At 42.8% G+C, this 13,883-nt stretch overlaps 1 protein-coding gene across 3 annotated transcripts in view; it reads left to right on the plus strand.

The window, feature by feature from the left end:
• Window positions 1–13,883, plus strand: part of PDZRN3 (PDZ domain containing ring finger 3) — a 179,181-nt gene that overhangs the window by 149,706 nt on the left and 15,592 nt on the right. For all 3 annotated transcript variants that reach the window (XM_079958733.1, XM_079958734.1, XM_079958735.1), the window contains 2 exons: window positions 7,075–7,328; window positions 10,665–10,752. In XM_079958733.1, the coding sequence (XP_079814859.1) occupies window positions 7,075–7,328; window positions 10,665–10,752 (342 nt within the window). The remainder of the gene's footprint in view (window positions 1–7,074; window positions 7,329–10,664; window positions 10,753–13,883) is intronic.

Raw genomic sequence — 13,883 nt, forward strand, 5'->3', positions numbered from 1 at the left:
AAAAAACATAGTCATAAAATCTAAAGTAATAAAAATAAAAGCCTAGTTAAAAACAACAGTCAAATTACTTTAAATCACATTTAGAATGAGCATTTAAATAATGCTGTAGTAACTGGAGGCCCAGATTCATGGATCTCATGTGCTACAGCCTTCAGCATCTACATCTCTGTGTCTCTGTCTGAGTCACTGCTGGACAAAGGCCACACATGGGTGTCAGATCTGAGCAGAGATTTGGGACAAGGCTTTCCAGATCTATAACCAATACTGTGGCTACTGTGGTGTACTGGTTCTTAAAGCTGAAATATTAATTATGCTGGCATGGAAATGAATTCCCTCGGTATCACTGGAATTCGTGTTTTGAATAGATGTGCTTGGAATAATCCAGTCTATTCTAATTAGCATTACAGAGCTATTTGATGACTTTATACACACACTCCAGTGAAATGCCAATTGCTGATCACAAGCAGAAGAGGGCTCTTGCACACATATTCTGCTTGTGGGCTTCTCCTAGATATCTGGCTGGCCAGTATGTGGACAGAAGAGCAGAACTCTTCTAATGCTTCTCCTATCCTCCTTTCTTACTCAAAAGGCATCTACCAACAAAATCCATTCTTTGTTCAAGAACCACTTCCAATCCCAACTCCTTGTTCTGATTTTTACCTCTCCCACTCCTCTTCTCTCAACTTCTGCTGCCACCAGACTCCATTTTCACAGTGAGACAACTACGGATGCCTAGCCATAAAAGTACCAAAAAGTGGGTAATAGTAAAGTGATAAGTACTTCCTGATTTGTGAATGGAGCTGTCATATATTTCAAATCAGGAACTTCAGTCTCCCTCTATTGGGTTCTGGGGTTGTTGAATAAGAGAGCTAGCCTTTTAAAATGAGAATTTCTACTCATATTGAAAGATGTTCAGCAATTCTTCTCACTTACAGAGTCCTACCATCTACTAATGACTTTCACTTACTGTAGTCTGATTTGGGCATTGTTGCTGCCATGTTCATAAACACTGGAGGAGGGATGATGCCAAGTATCCCTGCCCTACTAGCCTTTGTGCAAAGAGCATGACTGTCTTCATGCACAAATGCTGTATTGCTGCAGACGGTTGAAGGCTAAGGGCAGATAGATGCTTCCCCTCACCTGTGCAGACAAGCACAGGAGCAAGAACTGCCAAATAAAGAACGGACATATAATTTTCACTTCTTATTATTTCTCCTTGCCATCATTCATTTTAAAAAAATAAATAAATTGAAAAGGCTAGCGAGGGGATGGAGTCCTTACTTTTGCAGATGGGGTGCAAACAGCCCTCTGCAAAGTCTAGAGAATAAATGCTTTGCCCTGTATAGATGCAGAGGCCCAGGCCAAGTGGAGAACAGATTGTGTTTAAGGTCATTTTGAGCATTTTAATTGCAGCAGGCAGGAAAACAGAAAGACTTATGTTGGGTAAAGGTACCCCTGACCGTCAGGTCCAGTCGCGGACAACTCTGGGGTTGCGCACTCATCTCGCTCTATAGGCCGAGGGAGCCAGCATTCGTCCACAGACAGCGTCCGGATCATGTGGCCAGCATGACTAAACCGCTTCTGGCGAACCAGAGCAGCGCATGGAAACACTGTTTACCTTCCCGCCGGAGCGGTACCTATTTATATACTTGCACTTGACGTGCTTTCAAACTGCTAGGTGGGCAGGAGCTGGGACCGAGCAACGGGAGCTCACCCTGTCGTGGAGATTCAAACTGCCAACTTTCTGATCGGCAAGCCCTAGACTCTGTGGTTTAGACCACAGCGCCACCTGCGTCCCTTTATTTTAGATATGTGAATGTAAATCCTGAAACTGATCAGAAGCACTAGTTAATTTCTGAGCGGAAAAGGAGCCTGAAACCCATGTTATCCCTTTTCGTCAGGAACATCTGTTCTCAAATTTGTTGTATAAGGTGTGTTGATTCTTAGTGGTTTGCAGCCATTTTACTTCAGATATGCACCTTCAATAAGGCTCCTCCTTGCAGTGTGATTTTTAGTAATTCCCCTGGCTAGAAATGGCCGTAGTCGTAATGTTTACAATGCTAGCTGATATAAATTAATTCATCTCCACTGAAGTAACTGATAGGCGTTCAGGATCTGGCCAATGAAGTGTGGCAAAAAGGATGATTCATCAATCTCTGATTAATAATGCTTGTAACATTTATTGGAGTGAGATCTGGCATACACTCGACATTAGACAGGAATATTACAAGCCCCCTTCTTCCTTAATTGATGTCGGCACTGCAATAATGCCAAAGATGTTACAAAGGTACTATAGATCATCATGTTGCTTCCAACTGTCCAAGAATAAATAAGGCATTTGGACAGTGAAACATCTTTAGTCTGCAAAATAGATAATTGCCACGCATTTTAATTAAAAGTACTGTGTTAAGCCTGGTTTGAGTGATATCATTGAGCTAGGGAAAAAATTCACTAGTAGTAGCAGCTTGAGCACTTTAGATGCTCCTTTGTCAAGGTATAGGTGTGCAGATTCCTGTCTTAAGATGGCACCCATTCAACTTGAAAGCAGGCTTACCATTTTCCACATGTGCCAATTTCACAGTGAAGTTAACTTCTAATGCCAGGCCTTACCAAGATTCTGAAGCAGGTAGTTTTTCCTATGTGGAGTTGTGTGCATCTTGAAACAGAGGTGTGAACATAGATGTCTTAAAAATTAATGCCAGAAGCAAAATTTGTGATGTCTGCTTTGATCTCAAGTTACTTTTCTGCATAAATCTGCTCTCTTGTAGCTGTCTTGCACTCGGTGCCTTTCAGATCTATTGTGCTACACGTTCTCTATAAATAAACTCTTGTTTATAAAAGAGAACAGAAGAATGTATTTCCTCCCCAAGCACACCATCCATGCTTTGAGTAGCTAACAGATTAAGGCTTTTGATGTACCGCACAGCTTCAGATACATAGCCTGCTTCAGCCTGATGCAAATTCACTTCTCTGTGGGCATCCAGTCCATATATGGAAGCTTTATGATCAATTTGGGTTGACTGTAAAACTGAAGGAACCAGGTGTTTCTTCATACAAAGACATTATTTGATTTTATATGGCCATATTGACTTGAGAAGATCCAGCTTTTTTCTTTCTTTAGAACAAAAATCTGCCATGAAACCTTTGGCTTAACTCATTTATTTACTTATAAAACTGTTCATAAGCTGTTTTGGGGAGCGTAGACTATCCAAGGCAGCTTATGTATCATTAAGAAAAATGCTAACTTTTAAAAAGTGACAGTTTAAAAGAGGCCAGTTAAAAAATAAAACAGCAAAATAGAAATGGAATAGGTCTTGCCCAAGAAAGTAAAATCTCTCACTGCCTCCATTTCTTCCCCTTCTATTTGCCAGGAGGTGATGGGACCAGTAGCCATGATCTTCGTTTTTTTGATGTTGAGCTTCAGACCATATTTTGCACTCTCCTCTTTCACCCTCAATAAAAGGTTCTTTAATTCCTCCACACTTTCTGCCATCAAGGTTGTGTCATCTGCATATCTGAGGTTGTTGATATTTCTTCCGGCAATCTTAATTCCGGCTAGGGATTCATCCAGCCCAGCCTTTTAATCACAGGCTTAATTAAGAAAAGGCGGCTTGAAACTAATGGGGTTTTAAGCCCCATTTAAACATTTGAAAAGTTGGGGCCATTCTCTATCCACTTACCCAAACCTTGCATAGTTCTATACACCTCTATCATGTGTCTTCTTACTCACCTTTTCTCAAAACTAAAGAGGTGCAAATGTTGTAAACTTTCCTCCTAGGGAAGTTGCTACACCCCCTTGCTCATTTGGGTTTCTCTTTTCTGAACCTTTCCCAACTCTGTAGTGAGAAGATGCATACAATATACAGGTGCACGCTAGATTTGCATAATAGCTTTAGGATAGTGGAAGTTTTGTTTTAAATTCCTTTCTGTTATGAGTGGATGCTTCAAGTTCAGGAATGAGGACCCTGTGACCCTCCAGACAGTGTTGGGACTCCAACTCCCACCTTTCCCAGACAGCGCTGGCCCCAATGGCCAAGGACAATGACATTTGTTGACCAACAACATCTGGTGGGGGGCACAGGTTTCCCTATCACTGCTCTTGTGCTTACCATACCATCAATATAATAAATCACCCTTACCCCAAATTGAAAAATAAGGCAATGGCAATGGTAGTTAAGAGTGGACAACAGTTCTTGTAAGTTTATTTATATAGAGAACTTTGGGTCTGTAGATACACGCTTATCAACCTGACCATGTGATCCCGTGAGGTCATCAGTGACAGCATGAATGACCAGAACAAAGTTGGATATAATGTAGGAAGCCTGTGCTTTGAACCAGATGCAGCGAGCTTGTGAATCGCCTGGCACTACGATCGTGGTTAACATCCCAGGATGGCTGCGGCAGGTTGTTAATTTATAATATGCAGTCACTGTGCATGACATTCTACAGAACTGCAGCAGAAAGGCAGGTCCTAGACCCAAGGGCCTTATAAGCCAAAGTTCAACAGGAAGGAAGGAAGACAGGAGGAGGATCTGGTTTCACTTGAGTTGCACACATGAAGGCTTAGTTTCCATAGGGGAAAAGGACTACGGCATTGTGCCAAAGATGAGTTTGGGAAGGGATTTGACAGAAGGGAGAAAGGTGGATTTCTTTTTTTCCTTTCTTTTTAGAAACATAAAGCCATAAGGGACAGCAAGGGGGAAAGGTCGTTTGAGAAAGCATAAGGCTTTTGGGAAGCCAAGGGTGGTTTATTTATTTGCATTCAGACATAGGTCAGCAGTGGTCAAGCATTGCAGTGGTCAGATACTGGAGGTATAGCAATGGCTTAAAAAAAACACAACTTGGGGCAGGTTCCCATTGGTGCAAGCACTGTGCAAGGGATCCCACTTGTGCAATGGGGATTTCTACCCTTTCCCAACCCCTGAAATTGCCTCTTGGGGTGTCAGGAGAGCCCTCAGAACAGCCAGGGGGAAATCATTTCCCCCAGCACATTCACCATAGCACAATGTTATATTCTACCCTATACAATCCCTGCAAGTGGGGGCAGGGTGAGAAGTGGGGAGTTTCCAGTGGTAATTTGGTTTCACAAATGGAAGGGCCTTTTCTACACTAATATTGGTGCAGGTGGTTCTCTTGTTTCAGAGATGGGGGATGCAAATTAATTTTTATCAAGTATGACAGATTGCCTGAGGCTACCTATAAGTTGTAGTGAAAATGACACAGTGGATTTCAGTTTATACCAAAGAAGCGGGGAAAGCCATGTAATGCATGCTGGACAAAAAGCATATGGAAATAATTTGGGGAAAGGAGCCTTAGATTCTTTCAAAATCAATTGAGAAAGGCTGTAGAGCCAAGAGTGTTGTGTTGACATCACTTTATCCAGATGGCTGAGCCACGTCTGAGGGTACTTAGCAGATTGTGATACTTAGCTGCTCCAGGTGAATATCTCTTCAGTGCATTTTCACTAAAGATTAAGTGTGTGTGTAGCATCTGCAAAACAAACTGCTTTGTTATACAAAATGGACTTGAGAGACATGATAGGTACAGAAGAACGTTTTAGAAAATAAACTGAATATAGGATAAGATTATATTTAAAATAAAGGAAACAGTATTTCAGTAGTTTACACAGGCTGCTCACAAAAGATGTCAATATATTATTACAGAATATTATTAAATGATGTAGGAATAATATTATTATTCTTTCTACATCACTTCTCAATCCTGTGTGTCCCAGAGGCCAAACAGTACATTGGATCTATCCCTCCAGCATCAGAGACACAGCAGAGATCCAGTGCTGGAGTCAACCAGGGCCAGTCCAGCCATTGGGTGGGATGAGGTCACTGCCTCAGGCAGCTGGAAGCCCCCAAGGTGGCACCCTCGTGGTGGAGAAGCAGCTCCCATGTCGGCAGTGGCAGGACAAGGCAGTACTTATTGTTTTGTCTCAAGTGGCGAAATGAAACGTGCCACCCCTGGAACCAACCTCTCTGACACACCTAGCTCTTCCAAAGCTCTGGCCCAATTGACATTGCTGCTCTTTTACTGGAGGTGCCAGGTGGGAGCATGTCATGGCTCCCAAGGCTTCCCAGTCATCTTGACATGCCTTCACACTTGGGTTGGGGGATTCTGAGCAGGTCTAAACCTCTCCCTCCCTTTTTTCTCTCGTTGTTTCCAGGAGGAGGGAAGGCATCAAAACTATAAATTTTTTAACAGGCAAGCAGACAGAAGAATGCAAGATCATTCCTTCTTCCTCACTTGAACCTCACCAGCTGAAATCTAGCAGAGCATAGGATAAGGCAGCTAAATCACCTTTGCATTTTGCTTTACCCCAGCCTCCGTACAACTGCAGCCTTAGGAAACATTCATGACAAGATGAAGGCCCTGCAGAAGGCCTAAAGTTATGGCAGAGATTACTGTCTTGTCTGGATACCATCAGCTTACTTTCAGCAGTAGGACTACACCTTATGGTTCTCTGCTCCATGGAAACTGTTTTTTATATAGTCAGTATTACAAGTAGCAGCTCAGAGGATGGGAATAACTTTAAACATTTAAAAAGCCTGTGTTCAGCAGTCAGGAAATGCATTCCCAAGGTTGCAAAGGGAGTTGAAGAGTTTATTAGTGGATTCATGGATGTAGCCACTTTTGCTTCCTGTATCATGTTCTTCTTCTGTAGATCAGAGCTATAACAAAGCCCCTGTGATAATACAGTTTAAAACTATGAGCCTTTGATGATGTGCCAAACAGTGCAATAAGAGCTTAGTCCAATATCCTGAACTTTTTCTTTTTCTTTTATGCCCACACTCTCCCTGAACTGATTTCAAATGGAAGTGAATCGGGCTGTGACTTTCTGAAGTCGCCAAAAGGTGGTCGCTTGTTCCGCAGAAATTTAACCACCCACTATGAACTACTTGCTGTTCTTTCTCATTGGTAATGCACAACAGGTTAGAGTTAGGTGATCCAGAGCTCCAGCCTTACTTTCAAGTAGCACTTACAAAAACGAAGCTCATATCATGAATGGTTTTACATGAAGGGAACGCTAGATAAACGACACTCACCTTTCTTCCTCTTCCCTCACAGGTAAATGGAAAAGATTTATCTAAAGCAACCCATGACCAAGCAGTAGAAGCCTTCAAAACAGCTAAAGATCCCATCGTGGTTCAGGTTCTAAGGAGAGCGCCGCGCAGCAAAATCTTCAGCCCCTCTCATGAATGTCTCCTGGTGGATATGGGCACCCAGACTGACATCACCTTTGAACACATCATGGCTCTTACCAAGATGAGCTCACCTACCCCACCAGTTTCAGTACTGGATCCATATCTCTTACCTGAGGAGTAAGTACCTCGCTACATTAAAAGGCAGTAAACACTGAAGCAATGAAGCACTGGGGCTAGATTTCATACACTTGGGATGAAAATATACAACGACCATACATCATTATGAAGATCTAAACTGCCATTTTCAGGAGCAAAAACATTAGGACTGAAATATCTGCAAGATTTTATGCAACCATCCACTCTAATTCTGATGTTCAGTCTGTGAGTGCTATTGCCAAAGTGACATTGCCCAGACACAAGAAGCGGGTATCAGCAGACATGGGGGAACCAAGTACAAAAAAATATATATCTAGGCAGGGGCACTCTAAGGAAGAAGGGAGGGACCCCAGTAGGACTGAGCATGCTCAATGGCCACAGAATGCTGACTGCTGGAAGGAAAAATGGAAAACTGGGATTAGGCAAATCTAGTGGCAGGGAACACTCAGCACTGCAATTTTTTCGTCTGTGTCCCACATGTTCAACCAGTTTCACGAAATGGTGGAAACAGTGCAGTAACTTTGACTGTTGAGAAATTGCAGGCCCATTGGCATTGTGAAAGAGAAACCAAATGAACAAGACAATTAAAAATAAAATGCTATGAGGCTACCTGCTCACTTCTAAGTTTGCATACGCAATTATGCCAAGTCTCTATATGCCTTTAGATGAGGAGGAAAAGGCTGAGTGAACCCACAGATAAATAAAGAGTTTCTTAGAACTCTGGCCCGCAGCAATGGCTTTCCAGGGTCTCCAGCAGAGAAATTTCCCAGGCCTGATGCCTTGGGTCTCCCAACTAGAAAAACCAAGGATTGGACCTGGGACCTTTTGGGCTGCAGGTCTTCCCCCTAAAATCTGGACTATGGCGTATGTGTCTGGCAGTGCTCTTTACTACCTGTTTACAGTGCTGCTGTTCAATCTTATCCGTTTTTTAATGGTGGCCATAAATTGCAGATTGCTAGGAGCCACTACATTCTCTTTCAGTGTATTAATTACCTTTTATTATAATCCCGTGGCAATGTTACACAAATAAGCCGTTCTGTAGGGCTGATCTTTCTTTAAAATGTTGTCAAGGAATTTTTAAAATCAATTTTTAATTACTGTTAATGGGAGTCTGAAACTTCTATACTAGCAAGTTATACACACACACACACCCCTTTACGTATTTGCAAGTCCACCTATACTGATAGTACAGGAATCATTTTCTCCCACAACAAATGTGGAGTGCCGTTTGTGATGGAACTCTTCCCATCTTGTTCAAAGAAACTGGCAATGACATTGCTGATAGGATGGTGCATGAGTGGTAAAAAGCAACGTCCACTTTTGTGCATGCACTGGCAATGAAATAAAAGAAGGACCTTCCAATGGAGCTTTGGATAGTGTTCTTGCTTCAACATGGTTTCAGCCTAAGAATGTGGCCACTCCCCCTTGGACTCCTTCCACAGTGCTGGGAAGTGGCTGATGGGAGCTGTAGTCCAAAATATCTGTAGGGCACCCAGTTGGGGGAGGCTGATAGCAGAGTGAAGTGTCAGTAATTGTAGAATACTGGGTAACTTAGGCCCCCATCACATGCAGAGACAGATCCCAACTGCTTGAGACTTCTGTGAATAAATCACCCATGCAGATAGAACAGTCACATGGGACCGTCAAATCTAGTCAGTACCCTCCCACAGCATGGGATCCCACTACATGGAAGGAGAGAGAGAGAGGAGTCCCAACTCTCCCATCAATATATAAACAAGAGTCCTGGCTTCTTACGAAATCGCACATCAAGATGTCATGTTGGATCCCCTCAATCTACTTGAGAAGATGGTCCTCAACGTCTGGTATTCAGAAAGATAGAATCCTTGAACATAGAGACTCGTTTTCTTTTGTTATGGTGCCTAATGAATTTACCTAGTTCTTTTTAACGTCATCTATAAAAGGTAAAGGTAAAGGTACCCCTGCCCGTACGGGCCAGTCTTGACAGACTGGGGTTGTGCGCCCATCTCACTTAAGAGGCATGGGGCCAGCGCTGTCCGGAGACACTTCCGGGTCACGTGGCCAGCGTGATGAAGCGGCTCTGGCCAGAGCCAGAGCCAGAGCCGCACACGGAAACGCCGTTTACCTTCCCGCTGGTAAGCGGTCCCTATTTATCTACTTGCACCCGGAGGTGCTTTCGAACTGCTAGGTTGGCAGGCGCTGGGACCGAGCAGCGGGAGCGCACCCCGCCGCAGGGATTCGAACCGCCGACCTTTCGATCGGCAAGCCCTAGGCGCTGAGGCTTTAACCCACAGCGCCACCTGCGTCCCATAACGTCATCTATAGCCGTCTCCATATCCCAACGAAGTGAATTCCAGATGTTAACTATATATTGCTTCTTTTTGACAACTGTGGACCTGTTGAAAGTCAATTTCACTGAGTTATCATCCCAAATTCTCATATTTTGAAAGCGGAATTAAAACCTGGTTGCCCACTTCCTCTGCGTATAAATATATATCCATTTAAAAAAAAAAAAAACTTACATCATTATTAAAGACAAAACATTATTTTCACAATCAGAAATCAGGCAAATGAGCATGTGCTACAAAGCTCGGGATTGGGAAGGTGATATATTGGTGCAATTTCTGTCAGAGATTAGGCACCAGGGGTCATGTTCTCATGCTATTATTGTGCAGTATCCATATTGCTTTTCTGAGGACAGCTTTCTTTAAAAAAGAAAAAAGAATAATTATTAATTAAGTTACCGTTCTTTTCTCACATGCTCACTGTGGTTCCCCTCCACCTCCGAGGCAGAGGGAATTGGAGGATGGATGTTAGCATATTTTCCTGTTCCTGAGGTGATAAGAGGGCGCGTGGAAAGGTGGTTGCTAGGAAACCAGCCTGTATGTTTCCCCCCTGAGTTTTCTCAGTGGAAGTAGTAGAAGTGTGGAGCCTGTGCTCAGGTGTAACATGGGAACCTATGACCACTACCCTGAATAATAAAATGTGTGTGCTAATACTTATTCTGCCATCCCTCTTTTTCTGGCCCTCATTTTTTCCCCTTCATGGGTCCATCATGCCACCCCCAAGCTTTACCTCCACAGCATTTTTTCATACCATCACCTGTCTTTGACAAATGTTCCCTTCTGTCTCTCTAGTGGGCAGCTCTGCCTGGTTGGCCAATATGTTAAGGCAGCGAGACAGTTTTTTTAAAAAAATAAATATTTGTTTTCTCTGTTGTTTAATGAGCTTACGTCCTCAACACCATTGATCACCTGCAGCGCATCATTCTTGATGTATGTGTGACATGTTAGTGATGATCTGCCATGAGGCTGGGGGAGGATTAATATATTAATTAGAATAGGGAGTGATAACCTAAACTGTGCTTTATTTTCCCAGGCATTCATCAGGGCACGAATACTATGACCCAAATGATTATATGGGAGGCATTCATCAAGAAATGGACAGAGAAGAGCTAGAATTAGAGGTATGAGTAATAACTAGAAGCAACCATTCAACATACAAAATATTTTTATTATATTTTCATGTGCCAAGGACTGAGCAACTAGTGCTGCAATCAAATTATGAACTTATGCTACCAAAATATATTGGAAAATCTTTTTACTCTGCAATTGGCTGTACAGACAGCAGGAAATTAGTGCTTACTAATTTTAATATGTAGTTAATTATATGTTGTGTAATTAAAGGATTAGAGGTCATGTCCTCAGCTCATAATACAAGCAGCCATAGGTTTCTCCTTATCTGTTCTAGTTATACTTGTGAGGGGGTGAATAATAATTTGGGGAGATAAGGTTTTTATTTATACACTTTTTACAGTTTTGCATACATGGATTTTCATGTGGGAACACAGTATCAAAAGCATAGTTTTATACTTGTGGTATAGATTTCAAAGAGAAGCTTGTAGGGTTTTGTGTGTTTTTAATTCTTGTAGAAATGTTTACATCTGAAAGAAGCATGGCTTGCCTCCATTTGTTTACAGCAAAGTGCTTCTTTGTCCTCCATGGTTTGTTATTGTTCTCTCAAAGTCCCCAGTCAAGATGCTTCCCCTGCTATCCTAGACAACATAAATTCAAATCATAAGTTTAGTAAAAAGTACAAAAGTAGAGCAATGAAATATATTTTAAAAAGACAAATAAAGAAATATCATGTGTCTCATTTAGTTTGAGCAAAATCATGGGCTGGTCACACTCCAGAGGTCACACTTTCGCCTCATGGAATTCAAGCTTTGACTAACTTGCTGCATGGGTTTTAATGAAATTTAAGAATGACTAGCTTAATCTGTCTCCAGCTTCATGGTTTTGCTCAAACTGCCACCCACTAAAAGACCTCTAGCTCCCACCCTGTACACATACAGATAAACAAGGGAGGGGGAATACAAAGTCGCTTGGGCTCATCATTCTAGAAGATAATGCTGAGGTAAATGCCACTCCAAACCACTTTGAAAATCCCAAAGCAGGGGTCCAGATTAACTTCCCATTCCTGCTGAATTCTTATCTCCAGCAAACCCTTACACACAGAAGGTGGTTTTCTGAAAAGCAACAACTGCAATCCAAAAAAGTGTTTCCTTTGCCCTCCCCGCTACAGAACAGGGAACTCAACTCAGGCAGTCTGCCGCCATTGCTGAAATGGTATGGGCGTGGTAGGAGCTGGGCAACAAACTGTTGCTGCTATCACTGCTCATAGTGTCAGACAGGTTAAGCTGGCAGGTGTTTCCACATATGCTCTTGCCAGCCAGTAACTATAGCACGTGCGACTCAAATCATTTCACGGCATTTTATAATTTTGACATTAAGAGAGCACTTAGATTGTTAAAATAATAAAACTGTGTAACGGTACTGGCTAAACATTTAGGAAATGCTTGCAGCTTAAATAGCCTTTCTCTGAAAGCCTTTAAGAATCGTTTCAAACCTGGGAGACTGAGATCAATGGAAAGGGTCAAAGTGTAACAAACACTCGGGCAGCTTCTAGCTGTATTGTTTGCTTATTGACAGATTTGTTTTAAACAGACTGCAGACGCACTTTTTCATTGACTCGAGTCAGAATGCTGAAAAGGATGTAAAATATCAAACCACACCACCTGGACTACTCTCTCCATAAAATACACTCTGAATTCCAGTCCATCATCTAGGCTTTTATGGCCATCCTAACTCACAATTAATGACTTAACAGATATAGTCAACAAGTCCCCTGTGTAAATGACTATAGTTCTTGCTAGAATTCAGTGAAACGCAGTAGAATTGCCTAGCAATCTGTACAGGCTGATATTAGTCACAAGAATTGAGTATCTGCCAAGAACAGGCCATTGAAGGCCTTTAAGTTCAGTATCTGAAACTGGCATCTGGTGTTACAAGGAATGCAGCCCCCAGCATATTACACAGCCTCTCTTAAAGCTCAAACCAAGAAATAATAAAAGAACAATGTCATGGTAGCATTTCAACGGTTTTCTAAATTGCAACTCTTACTCTGAAGCTTTAATTGGGTCCATATCTTATGTATACACGTATACATATATGAGCCATAAAGCCGTTTAAAAATGATCAAGGAAATAAATACCGTATTTTTCCCTCTATAACACGCAGATTTTTTCTCCTAAAAAGTAAGGGGAAATGTCTGTGCGTGTTATAGAGTGAATGTGTGGTCCCTGGAGCCGTTTGTCCCAAGTGCATGGCAAAAATCAGGCAAAAATCATATTGCGCCGTCACGGAGGAGAGGAGGCTGCTGCTTTCCTGCATTTTGCCTCAGGGTCTTACTGCCCACCCTGTTCTGTTTCAGTTGCTGTTTGCTCAGACGGAACAAAGAGCAGTGAAATCCCCTCCCCTCCAGGCAACCCCTCCCCTCCAGGCAAGTAGAGAGGAAAGCAGAGCGTCCCTGCTCCGGTGGTGCTGCTGCTGCTGCTGCTGCGTCTGGGGACTCGGCAGGCAGCGGAAAACATGCAGATGAGAGAGAGAGAGAGGGCTGGCTTGAGTGGGTGGGTGGACTTTTGCCTTCCTCCCCCCCCCTTTAAACCCCTCTCCTGCATTCTTAGCCAGCTGCTTCTCCGCACACCCCTCTCGTGCTCCTTGTCCCTTCTATATTTTTCCTTCCCTCCCCACTTAAAACGTGGTTACAAAGCACGGATCCACATGGATCCTCAGGATCTTTGCATTGGGTCACCCCAAATTCACCATCAGATCACATAGCAATGATCTGATGCAAAAACAGGGCTGCAATGGTGCAAAAACGTGGTTACAAAGCATGGATCCACATGGATCCTCAAGATCTTTGCATTGGGTCACCTCAAATTCACCATCAGATCACATAGCATGTCCATGGCTACAGCCTGCCCCCCCCCCCAAATCACACACCCACTGTTGCCTGGGGCTGCAATGGTGCAAAAACGTGGTTACAAAGCATGGATCCACAGGGATTCTCAGGATTTTTGCATTGGGTCACCCCAAATTCACCATCAGATCACATGTCTGTGGCCACAGCATGAAGCACAAAAATGATACATCCACTGTTTCATTCAGAATGTTTTTTCCCTTGTTTTCCTCCTCTAAAAACGATGTGCGTGTTATGGTCAGGTGCGTGTTATAGAGCGAAAAATACGGTAAATAA

This window comes from Podarcis cretensis, assembly GCF_951804945.1.
Source record: "Podarcis cretensis genome assembly, chromosome: 2".
In the NCBI taxonomy this organism is placed as follows: domain Eukaryota; kingdom Metazoa; phylum Chordata; class Lepidosauria; order Squamata; family Lacertidae; genus Podarcis; species Podarcis cretensis.